The sequence below is a fragment of the Salvelinus fontinalis genome, chromosome 42 (assembly GCF_029448725.1).
Source record: "Salvelinus fontinalis isolate EN_2023a chromosome 42, ASM2944872v1, whole genome shotgun sequence".
Taxonomy (NCBI): domain Eukaryota; kingdom Metazoa; phylum Chordata; class Actinopteri; order Salmoniformes; family Salmonidae; genus Salvelinus; species Salvelinus fontinalis.
Window position 1 is genome coordinate 19,665,116 of NC_074706.1, and position 14,307 is coordinate 19,679,422.

The window sequence follows — 14,307 nt, forward strand, 5'->3', positions numbered from 1 at the left end:
TAAGTGTGCGTGTGTCCGTGCTGTGTGTAAGTTCACTATGCAAACAATTTGGAATTTTGTTACACATTCATGTTTGTTATAAAAACAAGAAGTGATGCAGTCATTCCTCAACTCTTAGACAAGAGAGACTGGCATGCAGAGTATTGATATTAGCCCTCCGATTACAATGAAGAGCAAAAAGTGCCACTCGGTTTAGGGCTTAACTAGGTCGTTCTTTGCAGCACTTGACCATATAACTGGACAATAATCAAGATAAGATCAAACTACAGCCTGCAGGACTTGTTTTGTGGAGTGTGGTGTCAAAAAAACAAAGCATCTATCACAAACAGACCACTCTCCATCTTTGCAACCATTGAATCTATATTTTTGGACCATGACAGTTTACAATCTAAGGTAACACCAAGTTTACTGAACAGCAATATAAACGCAACATGCAACAATTAAAAAGATTTGACTGAGTTACAGTTCATGTAAGGATATCAGTCCCAAAAATGTATTTAAATGTGGATTTAACATGACTGGGAATACAGATATGCATCTGTTGATAACAGATACCTTTAAAAAAAGTAAGGGCGTGGATCAGAAAACCAGTCAGTATCTGGTGTGACCACCAGTTTCCTCATACAGCACAACAGCTCCTTCGCATAGAGTTGATCAGGCTGTTGATTGTGGCCTGTGGAATGTTGTCCCAATCCTCTTCAATAGTTGTGTGAAATTGCTGGATATTGGCGGGAACTGGAACACGCTGTCAATGAGTATGCATACTCAATGAGTGAGTATGCAGGCCATGGAAACTGGGACCCTTTCAGCTTCCAGGAATTGTGTACAGGTCCTTCCGACATGGGGCTGTGCATTATCATGTTTGTTATAACAACAAGTTGATGGAGGTGGATGAATGGCACGACAATGGGCCTCAGGATCTCGTTACAGTATCCCTGTGCATTCAAATTGCCATCGATAAATGCAATTGTGTTGTCCGTAGCTTATGCCTGCCCATAGCATTACCCTACCGCCACCACGGGGCACTCCGTTCACAACATTGACATCAGCAAACCGCTCGCCCACACGATGGTTTGTCTGAAATCTGCCTGGTACAGTTGAAACCAGGATTAATCTGTGAAGAGCACACTTCTCCAGTGGCCATCGAAGGTGAGCATTTGCCCACTGAAGCAGGTTATGACGCCGAACTGCAGTAAGGTCAAGACCCCGGTGAGGACGACGAGCACGCAGATGAGCTTCCCTGAGGCGGTTTCTGACAGTTTTTGCAAACCCACTTGCAAACCCACAGTTTCATCAGCTGTCCGGGTGGCTTGTTTTAGACAATTCCACAGGTGAAGAAGCCAGATGGGGAGGTGCTGGGCTGGCGTGGTTTTTTAATAAAAAATATTTATTTTATTTAACTAGGCAAGTCAGTTAAGAACAAATTCTTATTTTCAATGACAGCCTAGGAACAGTGGGTTAACTGTCTTGTTCAGGGGCAGAACGACAGATTTGTACCTGGTCAGCTCGGGGATTTGAAATTGCCCAACGCTCTAACCACTAGGCTACCCTGCCGCCCCACTGCGTTTGTAAGGCCGGTTAGACATACTGCCAAATTTTCAAACACAACATTGGAGTTGGCTTATGGTAGAGAAATGAACATTCAATTCTCTGGTAACAGCTCTGGTGGACATTTCTGCAGTCTGCCAGCTAATTGCACGCTCCTTCAAAACTTGAGACATTTGTGGCATTGTGTTCTGTGACAAAACTGCACATTGACAAGTGTGGCCTTTTATTGTCCCAAGCACATGGTGCACCTGTGTAATAATCAAGCTGTTTAATCAGCTTCTTGATATGCCACACTTGTCAGGTGGTAGATTATCTTGGCAAAGGAGAAATGCTCACTGACAGGGATGTAAACAAATTTTGGCACATTTGAGAGAAATAAGCTTTTTGTCTGTATGGAACATTTCTGAGATCTTTTATTGCAGCTTATGAAACATGGGACCAACACTTTACATGTTGCGTTTATATTTTTGTTCAGTATATATGGTTTTGCTCAACTGAAACTGGATACTTACATTCTGTTTTGGATTTGAACGCGTTTCATTTTTTAAACATAATTGAATGAAAAAATACAAGTATGTTTAAAAAATGTTTTTGGGTTGTTTGTATGAATATCTCCCCCCCAACATCGGTTCAGTTTTTTTTTCTCCCCTGCTTCTATCCCACACAGTAGGTGGCTAACTAAATTAAGCGCTCGTATTGCGTACAGATTTCTAGCACCTGAAACATGCCGCACAAGATGAAAATACATCCACGAGATCGGGCACGTGTTTACATGGTTCTGTATTACCAGCGCTTTGAAAAGTTGATGTAATTATACTTTTAGGTGGATATATTGTTTCCAGTGGAGATTTTAGCATGTAAATCTTGGTTGGGCAAAAAAAAGAGAATAGAAGCAGACAATGAAAGCTCTTACAATATTTGATGATTACATTTCTCTAAAACAGGTTATAGGCTACATGTGCACCACCAAGTCAGAACAGTAGGCTAAATTATGAGGGGGAAAAGGGACCAAATTATTAGGGTGAGGCACATAGGCTACTAACAGCTTACTACACAAGAATTACTTATGTATACTGTACAGTAGCTAAGAAAGTAATACTATCTACCTGGCATATTACATAATTTATGCATCAGCATACAAGACATTTTTGGACTCACCTTGTTGTGCTGTGCTCACTTGAACAGGAAGGTGGCGCGGCGGTCTTTCGTGGAAAACGTTTGTCATCAAACTTTGTCATCAAAGTCTGGCATTCTCTGGATTTATGGTGCTTTCAAGACAACTGGGAACTCTTAAAAAAACAATGTTGAATCATGATGACATCAGTGATCTTCAGGTTGGTGCTCTAGAAAGATGCCCGAGTTCCTGACTTGCAATTCTGAGTTGGATGACCATTCAAAACGTATTTTCCCAGTCGGAGCTCGTTTTTTCCCGAGTTCCCAGTTATCTTGAACTCTGAAGTCTGATATTTCCCTGTTCTGAGTCTCCAGCGGGGCAGAAGTCATGCTGGATTGACAGAATGGCCAATGTTGAATATTTATAATTTTAAGCTTGGTAAAGAGACCCTTAAACCCAGACTTGGACCACACACCCACTCCACTAAATAGCAGGCTAGTGATTGCTTTGCAATGCTTGCAGTTAGCCACTGATTCCTTCCAAACCACTAATTGTTGAATTTGCAATTTTCCAACTTGTTGAGTAATGTTTATGTCCAATGGCCAATGAGCACCGATAAGTTTTATCTATAATTTCTCTTTATATGAGCCTTCTTGGATGGGCACTTCTAATGTAACTCTATTGCAGCACCCAAGGGGCTTGCATTTTCCAGCTCTACCCTTAGATTTTGTGGTGATGTAGTATCCCCATGAGTGACAGAACACTGAGCCAATCACGGCGCAACTAGAGAACATTACCCCTACGCTCCGTATTTTCCGCTGGCTGACCAACCATCACAGAAAGCACTGAGCTAGGCTGAAACACCTGCATTTTGGAGCTGCCTTACTCAAGAAAGCAAAAAAGAGACCATGTTTGTATGCGGCTTTTTTAACTAAATTATTTATTTATTTTACATTGTTTGCAAACTGATATGTGACATGAATTAATGCCAAAATAACATGCAAAACAGGCACAAAAAAAGAGCTCCAACTGTTTTTGCTAAACGAAACACTGCATAGTCGTCGTCTACGAGTTTAGAGATCTCTGCCACGGCTGCATTCGCTTGCACCTCCATGATGGAGGCTATTTGAGTGTGTAAAATCATACAGTTAGCCAACGTTAGCAGACCACTGAGAAGCCAGCAAGAATAAGCATGACCTAGCAAGATTAATGCAGCATTCAGGTCCTAGTCGGAACTTGGAAACTCTGACATTTCCGGCTTACTAACTCATTGTAGAAAGATTATCCACACCCAACTCTCGTATCCCTTGCTGGTATCTAACAGCATGTTGCAATACAATGCAAAACAGCAACAAATTACATATTCAGATAGTTGAATTTGCTAAATGTACTGCATTTCAGCTTCATTTCAGCAGAGCATGTGGTCATGAAAGAGATTTAGTTCACATTCCTCTGTTGTAGACAACAGATCCCACGGGATTTTCCCCAATTAGAAAAAGGAGATAAATAGACAGTCAACGGACTTAACTGGGCTGTGAAGGGCGAACTGGCGGGGCTGGAACTACGCGGTATACCAACGATAGCCTACACTGCTATTATGACAAACAAAGAAAAGGACAGTGTCATGCTTACGCAGGTGAAAGATCTTTTAAAAACCAACAAAAATTATTCTACAAGGAGCTGTTACAACTGAAGGAAAATAGCTTCAAAAGCTTTGTCCAAATACTGGTAGATTCAAGAATGGACGATCTGACCAGAGAGGTCCCCGACCTGAAAAACAGCCTGCATTTCTCCTAGGGAGAGCTTGATGAGTTGAAACAAAGACGGCAGCAACATAACTAACTCTGAGTCCAAGAGAAAAGACAACAACACTGTCTGTGAATAAATGTTAATAATGACAGGGAAACGGTAGTACCTAGAAGGACAATCAAGGCAAAATAATCTCTACTTTGCAAATTCCTCCACTGCAAATCTACCATTCCAGTGTTTTTACTTGCTATATTGTATTTACTTCGCCACCATGGCCTTTTTTTGCCTTTACCCCCCTTATCTCACCTCACTTGCTCACATTGTATATAGACTTATTCTTCTACTGTATTATTGACTGTATGTTTGTTTTACTCCATGTGTAACTCTGTGTTGTTGTACATGTCGAACTGCTTTGCTTTATCTTGGCCAGGTCGCAATTGTAAATGAGAACTTGTTCTCAACTTGCCTACCTTGTTAAATAAAAAAATATATTACAATTTTTTGCATAATAGCAAAGTTAACAAGCATATTGGTGTCGAGAATAATGCAGGAGGCAGCAGCAGAACGAGGAGATGAGAAAACAGCCCTTGCCTTATTGTCTTCAGAAAAGTGAGGAGAGGAAACCCGAACTTAATTAGGTTTATAATCAATAGCCTAACTGTTAAATGTGCCTGGCTTTATAAATCATCAATATACCTACAGAAATAAGACAGAGCCTGCTTTTGTTTCCGGTTTGACTGTTTGTTTAATAGCCTAATGGCACTCAATTCAAATAAAATAATTTGCTGTCATGTTAACAAAGATATATAACCTAAAAACAGGAAAGGTCAAAGTAAAATGGACATTATGGAATGGACTATCAGCAGCATACCACCCTGCATACCACTGCTGGCTTGCTTCTGAAGCTAAGCAGGGTTGGTCCTGGTCAGTCTCTGGATGGGAGACCAGATGCTGCTGGAAGTGGTGTTGGAGGGCCAGTAGGAGGCACTCTTTCCTCTGGTCTAAAAAATATCCCAATGTCCCAGGGCAGTGATTGGGGACACTGCTCTGTGTAGGGTGCTGTCGTTTGGATGTGACGTTAAACGGGTGTCCTGACTCTGAGGTCATTAAAGATCCCATGGTACTTATCGTAAAAGTAGGGGTGTTAACCCCGGCGTCCTGGCTAAATTCCCAATCTGGCCCTCAAAACATCACCGTCACCTAATAATCCCCAGTTTACGATTGGCTCATTCATCCCCCTCCTCTCCCCTGTAACTATTCCCCAGGTCATTGCTGTAAATGAGAATGTGTTCTCAGTCAATTTACCTGGTAAAATAACAGAAATAAATATCACAACTGTTGTCCTGGAGTTTCACCCCATTATCATGATCAGTATAAGTAAACATGAATTAAGGCATTATCATTTCCTCATCAAAACAACAGGACAAGGTTGTACCACTCATCAATGAAGCATTTATAGTATACCCCAACCATGACCATATCATCTACTCCAGGGGTAGGCAACTAGACTCAGCTGCGGGCTGAATCTTTCTCGGAGCGAATGGTCAAGGGGATGGAAAATAATTATAATTTGTACACTGCAAAATGACCACAACTAAGCCCAAAGAGATTGTATTGAAAAATAACAAGAATTTCATACCTTGATTACATTGAGATACTTTTTATTTTATTTGTGGGAATACTTTAAGCTGAATTCCTGGTCTTTTTTTTTTATTTGTGGGAATACTTTAAGCTGAATTTCCTGGTCTTTTTTTTAAAACCAAAAACAAATCCCCTAAATCCTGTTGCTAAACCCTGATCTTCTATGTCTCATTATTTCTTCAGTTCAGTTCAGTTCAGTTCACCTCGTCCACTTCCCTACTATATCCAAAACCAACAGAATTAGTACTAAGTAGTAGTACTACGTTACATGTCACTATATATGGGCCGTGTGCATTTTCTGTTGGTGTACCCTGAGGTAGCTCCTCTCTGAGAACCTCTTCCCGCAGTGTGTACAGGTGAATGGCCTCTCTCCCGTGTGGACTTTCAGGTGCATCTTCATATGGTGCTGGCGGGAGAACCTCTTCTCACACTGGGGGCAGCTGTAGGGTTTCTCCCCTGTGTGGACCCTCTGGTGCCTCTTCAGGTTGGACGAGTCTGAAAAACTGGCCCGGCACAGGTGGCAGCTGAAAGGTTTCTCCCCTGTGTGCATCCTCTGGTGGATCTCCACCTGTTTGGGCAAACGGAAGGCTTTCCCACAAAATGAACACGGAAAGCGTTTCTCTTTGGCGCTGTCACTTTTACCGATTTCGTCTCTACTACTCTCATTTGTCAATGGGCTTGTGCAGCCATTTAATGTTGAGGCACTGGCATTGTCTGAGGTCTGGTTTAACATTATAAGAGTGTGAGGAGGATGAAGGCCAGGGAGTGTCTGTGTTGTCTCAGGATCCATGTTCCAGTTGATAGATCCTATAGAAGGCAGGCTGAAGGCAGCATCTGTTAGGGGGTTAACCTGAGGCGCCATCAGTCTCTCTGAATCACAACTATAGGAGCAGGACGGAGCATCGCTAGCCAAGTCAGTGTCTGTTCTCTCCAGCTGCATACCGACACCTCCCCGTCCCCGCAGACAAAATCTACGCCTCGCCCTGGTCTCAGCCAGTCTGTTCTCACGGAGACTAAATTCGGTTGTTGTTTTGTGTTCGACAGTCTGTTTCTGGTTGTGGTTAACAGTGTTGTTCCCCAGCCCAGAGTTGAAGACGCTGTCCCATCCACTGACCTCCACTATGTCGCCTCTAGTCCTGGCCTGCTCAGTGATGTCGTCCCCCGGGCCATTGACTGCACCCGTCTGGGTCTGGGAATCCAAAATGGCCGCCCAGTCTCCTCTGTTCGCCTCCAGCCAACCACCTCAGGAAGCGGTTAGAAAATAGATATTAAAAACATGGCAGAGAACTCTACATATGGCGTCTGACTCAATTACCTGGTCTAGTTCATACATTGTGTTTTTTGTGTATGTAAACATGACTTCATTTTATGAATGAAGAAAATAAATAAATAATAATAGCCAGGTGCATCGCTATTCCCATTGAATATCTATTATTGTATGTAGGCTATATGTATTTCTCCCTTACCTTGTTCCCCCATCTTTAGTCCACTCAGCAGATCAATGCTCTCTGGTTCGTCTTCTATCGTCTCCTCTTTGACCAGCAGCAGATCAGGCTTCCCATCCTCCACATCTACTGACTGTAAGAGATACAGAGTGAGAGGATGTTGGATCAAGAAATCTGATATGAGCACCCTGCTATGGATCATCTTCTGATTGGGCAATGAGGGACTGCTATGAGTACTATGCAAACGTGCTAGTTGATTTGATCACTTGACACTCTTTATTGGTTTGCTAATTCAAAGGCATGGTCCCACTATTAAGACAACATTAATCAAGATTTGGGCTTGTATCCACAAAGCGTCTTAGACTAGAAAATTGGTCGTAAGTGCTGAGAATAGAGACATTTTACTACTACTCTTATTGGTAACAATAAAAGCTGTGCATGAAGCCTCTTCTAGTTGACAAATATTTAGGACTCCTCATGAATTGTCCTAACCAGTTAAGAGTTATCAGCAGGTATCATGATTATAAGAGAAGCCAGAGAGTCAGTGGCTCCTGCACCACATGCAATTGCTTTGGAGTTGATAGAATAGTTAGATATTTCTATATGATCAACCCATAAATAATCTACTCTGAACAAAAACATGAACGCAACAATTTCAAAAAATGTAGTGAGTTACAGTTCATATAAAGAAATCAGTCAATTGAAATAAATGTATTAGGCCCTAATCTATGGATTTCACATGACTGGGAATACAGATATGCCTCAGTTGGTCGCAGATACCTCAAAAAAAAGGTAGGGTCGTAGATCAGAAAACCAGTCAGTATCTAGTGTGACCACCAGTTGCCTCATGCAGCGCGACACATCTCCTTCGCATAGAGTTGATCAGGCTGTTGATTGTGGCCTGTGGAATGTTGTCCCACTCCTCTTCAATGGCTGTGCGAAGTTGCTGGATATTGGCAAGAACTGGAACACGCTGTCATATACGTCGATCCAGAGCATCCCAAACATGCTCAATAGGTGGGTGACATGTCTGGTGACTATGCAAGCCATGAAAAAAAACGGGGACATTTTCAGCTTCCAGGAATTGTGTACAGATTCTTGTGACATGGGGCTATGCATTATCATGCTGAAACATCAGGTGATGGTGGCGGATAAACAGCACGACAATAAGCCTCAGGATCTCGTCACGGTATCTCTGTGCATTCAAATTGCCTTCGACAAAATGTAATTGTGTTAATTATCTATAGCTTATGCCTGCCCATACCATAACCCCACCACCACCACGGGGCACTCTGTTTACAATGTTGACATCAGCAAACAGCTTGCCCACATGACGCAATACACATGGTCTGTGATTGTGACACCGGTTGGACGTACTGCCAAAATCTCTAAAATCTCTAAAACTACGTTTGAGGCGGCTTACGGTAGAGAAATTAACATTCAGTTCTCTGGCAACAGCTCTGGTGGACATTCCTGCAGTCAGCATGCCAATTCCACACTCTGTGGCATTGTGTTGTTTGACAATGCTGCACATTTTAGAGAAGGGCCTTTTATTGTCCCCAGCACAAGGTGCACCTGTGTAATGATCGTGCTGTTTAATCAGCTTCTTGATATGCCATACCTGTCAGGTGGATGGATTATCTTGGCAAAGGAGAAATACTCACTAACAGGGCTGTAAACTAATTTGTGCACGTTTGAGGAATAAAATAAAATAAAATGTGCATATGGAACATTTCTGGGATCTTTTATTTCAGCATATGAAACATGGGACACAATTTACATGCTGTGTTTATATTTTTGTTCAGTATAGATCAACATGCAACAGTAGGCTATCTTTTGCGCTTTTGACAATGATTTTACATGAGGCCTAAGTCACATGATATGCCTAAATACAGATAACCACTAGGCTAATAAATAATAACGTTTTTCTTTTGATTATTCAATTAACATACATCATGTTATTTCAAGTTATGAGTTGGGCAACTGATTTATAAGCAATTGACAGCATCTAGGGCCTATGCGTTTGGTGATTAATGACCTTTCAAACGTTTTATGCAACATTATCGGCAGGTGAGTTGATGCCTAGTCTACTGTGCCAAAGATAATTTAGAGTTGTTAAAAGGGAATGATGAGTGTGTTGATATAACAGCAATCCAAATTCTACTTTTAACAACCATACTGTATGATTCAGTACAATATGCCTATCACATTATAAAAAAAAATCTGAATTTGTAAAAAGAAAAAAGAAAAAAAAAAAAAGAAAAAAAAAAGATTATGGATGCCAACATTAGGAAAGAATTAGGAGAAGGAAAAGTTGTCGTGTCAGGTGAAAGTTATAAAACGTTTTACCACTGCAACATTTGACGGACAGTTACATTCACCGTTGTAGTCTGAAGCGTGCTATAGCATTCAAAGCTGGCGATGCCTCATTGCGATAGTTTATACCCCATCATTTGCAACAATGTTAATGAGCGTCATCACCGTCTTTCCTTTGCAGTAACTCAAACTGTCGTGATCACCAGCAGAGAAAGTTTAATGAGTTAATTTTACTCCTGGCTCAGAGTTTGTCTGGGGAGTGTCAAGAACATCATCCTAAAACCTACTCTGAGCTGGGAGTTTTTATTGGTCTGAAACAGGTTTTAAAATGATTCCTATGACCTTTTCTGAGATGGTTTGTGGATATGGGCTCTGTGCAAGCTTCACACAACCACGGTGAATGTGACTGTACATCACATGTTGCAATGGTAAAACATTTGATCTCATTTTTGTCTGATAAAATCAATTTGCCTACTCTTAATTCTTGGTAAATATGTTGGCATGCATAACCTGAAGGTTGAAGCAGAATTTTTATAATTGTACCGTTATATCAACACACTCGTCACTGCTGTTTAACAACTCGCTTTGGCTCAGTTGTCATGAAATCACATGCCGAAAGTGTTGCATAAAACGTTTGAAAGAGCTATAATTTTCCTCAAACACTGTTACGGATACAAGTATTCTGTGTGTATCCTGTGTGTTTCTTTTCTCTCCTTCTCCCCTACTCACAGGTGACAATCATCATTCCCCAATCAGTCATCAATCAGTCGCTAATCAGAAGACACCTGCTCCTTTTCTCCTACCCAATCACAGTCCCTTTCCCTTGGTTTAAAAACCCTGTCAGTTGTGTTCTCTGGAGCTCAATCTCTTTGTGTAGCCATCTCTCTGTAAATGCCATATGTTTGTAGATCTCGTGTGTGGTTTAGCATCTACATGTCACTTTGTCCCCACCTGTGAGTATTGTGTTTGGTTATGGTGTTTGAGTGTTTGTTTGATGGTGGGAAAAGGGGGTAACCAGACAAGTCGCTCTTGGGCATACACTACCCATAGGTAAATGTTGTTAAATACACTAGTTAGACCTGGGTGGACCACCCACTGTATTTTTGGTTAGTTAGTTAGCTGTTGGTGAAGTAGGCTAGTCTAACTTAGGGGTGTTTTTGGATACTTATTATTTCTTTCCTTGGGTCCAGCTCAGCCCCTTTTCCTGCCCCCCCCCCCCCCCCCCCCCCCCCCTTTACCGTGCGTTTAGAAATAAACCCTGAGTGTTTGACGGTAATTAAGTTGTCTGTGTTATTTCATTCTCACCGTTACTTTGTCATTGTTACATTATGCATGAGTTATGTTACGAGTCTCGTTACCCCCCCCCCCCCTAGACTGTCGGGCCAAAGGGATTCGTAACAAACACAATCAAACACAATTTCACAACTTAAAAGGCATTCCCCATTTAGCTATATTTTTTAACATGATTGAGCTCCAAAGGGATATCTTAAAATAACATGTAGGTTACTTAGGCTAATAAAGAATCACATTTTTATTATTTATGTGGTTAAGAATTTAGGCATATCATAAAAAAACAAGATATTGTTGAATGTAGGTCTAGATTATTTATGGATGTATCAATATTAACATTCTTTCAACAACTCCAAAGCAATTGCATGTGGTGCAGGAACCACTGACGCTGCATTTTTCTATTATCAAGGCACCTGCTGGTAACTCAACTGGTTAGGACAGCTCAAGGTGTCATTAATTCACTACAGCGCCTTTGGAAACTATTTAGACCCCTTGACTTTTTCCACATTTTGTTACAGCCTTATTCTAATATGGATTACATTAAAAAAAACAATTCCTCAGCAATCTACACACAATACCCCATAATGACAAAGTGAAACTATTTTGTTCTAAGAACCTCTTCCCACAGTGTGTACAGGCGAACGGCCTCTTCCCCGTGTGGACCTTCAGGTGCATCTTCCTATGGTGCCGGTGGGAGAACCTCTTCTCACACTGTAGGATTTCTCCACAGTGTGGACCCTCTGGTGCCTCTTCAGGTTGCCAGCCTGGGCTAAGTACATGTGACACTGGGTACAGCTGAAGGATTTCTCCCGTGGGGAACTACTGGTGGAACCACCTTCTGGAAGCAGCTGAAGCCTTTGTTACAGAACATGCAGAGGAACCGTTTATCTTTACTACCACCCGACGTGGCTTCCTCTCCCAAAACCTGGGCTCTAGCCCTGTCATTTGAGTTCAATACCTGATCGAAAAGGTCATGTGAAGCTAAGCTTTCCATGTAGTCTAAGAAGTCTCTGTCCTGTCAGTGTCCATCTCCTAGGTGGCTATCTGCATTCCATGTGGAAGGAATGTTGCCCTCCACTTTATCTACGACCAGACCCCCCCCTTATCTAGGCACCCTTCAGTGTATACACTACTACTGTACTGGTTCCAGTCCCCTCTAGACAGATCAGTCTGTCTTTAAACCCAAGGATATGTTGCCAGGTCCATCTCTGTAGTGTAAGAACAAGACAGATCAACACCAGTGTATAACGCATCACCATCTACACAGGAATTAACAGCCCTTTGGCTCTGGTGAAATACCGGTAGATACTCTGAGCCGGGAGCAGGAGGACAGCCCAGTCTCCCCAGCCCCTCTGGGTCTGATTTGTGGACAGATCCGGTGCGCAAGAGAGAGCCTGTGTTACAGTTAAAGTCTCTGACATTAGGATGGCGTTCAGCGTGCCACTGACCTCCGTGATGTTGTGTCGTGGGTCCTCTCCTTCAGTCCTCTCCTGCTTGAACAGGGACGATCCTCTAGGACTTGCAGCCTCTGCATCCTGACACACGAGGGGAGGTTATTACCGGTACATGAGTAGAATTGGATAACAATATCATAGGGAAGTCTCACAAGCTCCGCTATGGCAAATAAATGAGGATGTACATGTAAGCAAGTGAATATCTGAGGGGAGTCTTTCTGAAATGAACTGGCCACATTTGATGTACTATTACACTAACCTCTATCACGATAACGTGCTGAGTTGAGGTTCCACTCCCCTCATCAACAGTGATTGGTTGGTCATCGCTCCATGTATTGTGTCCCGCTGGCTTCACAAAGCTCCTGTGGCCTCCAGTGAGATGTCCTTCACCTGAGAGTGTGATTGGGGGGGAAAGACGTGGTTAGGATAGGTACTGTCAATGCTGAACGCTATATTGTACAATATTGAGTTTTGACACTGTCTAGAATTGACCAGAATGTATGGTTACACTTTGCATAACTCCTTGATATACTATTTCTAGATTGATTGATTATGTTCCATTCATCATATTGTTTTCAATTAGTAAATGCAGTAAATCAAGAATATGGTTAGAATATGATATTGTGTCTTTGTGCAAGATAGCTAAGTAATCAGGGGAATTATTACATACTATCCAAAAACTGCCCAAGACCCAATTATGGTTAACACATCTAGTCACACATGTGCACAGGGTGCCCCGCTGCCTCGGCCTGCAAAATGTACCTCTTTCCATTCCTCTGTTTCGATCGAGGATATTGACACTACTTGGACGTCTGGAGAGTGCGCGCTCTCGCGTTGTCCTCTCTGCGCGCTCCCGTGACACCTTTAGCTCCAGTAGCTGTAGTTTCCTCCGCAATGTCCTGTTTTCTTTCTGGCTTTGAGTTATTTCCAAACGAAACACTGCATAGTCGTCGTCTACGAGTTTACAAACTTCTGCCACGGCTGCATTCGCTAGCACCTCCATAATGGAGGCTATTTCAGTGTGAAAAACCATGGCCATTGTTTGCTAACGTTAGATGTTATCCATGTAACGCCAGCTTTTATCAACCAAGTCCTGTCTCCAACGCGAATAAAAGACTACCTGGCTTAAGTATGTGATGCTGAGCAGTTAAATTAGTAATGTTTTGAATTCCATCGTGTTAATGGCCTAATAAAAAAGCTAACGAGAAAATGGTTCTTGGTCATGTTTACGTCCGTACTTATCTGGGTTTTAAATGGCGGTTGGCAACCAACAAGTTGCATTACCGCCACCAATTGGACTGGAGTGTGAGTCCATTACACGTTATACAAAAAAATGGGGAAAAGGAAAGAAAACGTCCCAACCCACTAACCCCCACAGTGGAAACCAATATTTCTATACTATATACTAACTCAAGATAGACCAGAGTTTGTCGTTTCCGATGGGGGCAAATTAATCATAGTGGGCAGAACAAGGAGGTAGGCAGAGCCAAGCACAAGCTAGTGAGATCCTATTGGTGCGTTCTAGCACTTATTTGCCTATTTCCGTTAGGGGACGCATAGTCTGAAATGCGCTCGTGCAATAACTAAATTCTAAACAACGCATTTTTGGGGGAAACTTTGGCAAAGAGTAAAGTCTACAAACACACATTTTCTGTTACAAATTCTAATTCTGAAACAGAAAACTGAATGGAGATCAAATGTTTAATAGATAGATAGAAAATAGAAATAGTAATAATAGGAAATTTGCTGG

General features: G+C 42.0%; 1 protein-coding gene across 1 annotated transcript; it reads right to left on the reverse strand.

The window, feature by feature from the left end:
- Window positions 1-4,314: 4,314 nt before the first annotated feature.
- On the reverse strand, window positions 4,315-13,972 carry LOC129841463 (zinc finger protein 713-like). Its single transcript, XM_055909737.1, has 5 exons — window positions 13,320-13,972; window positions 12,817-12,947; window positions 12,552-12,638; window positions 7,519-7,630; window positions 4,315-7,294 (listed from the first exon to the last, which is right to left on the reverse strand). Exons 1-5 carry the CDS (start codon window positions 13,594-13,596, stop codon window positions 6,327-6,329), a joined length of 1,575 nt encoding a protein of 524 aa, XP_055765712.1. The 5' UTR covers window positions 13,597-13,972; the 3' UTR covers window positions 4,315-6,326.
- Window positions 13,973-14,307: the final 335 nt, after the last annotated feature.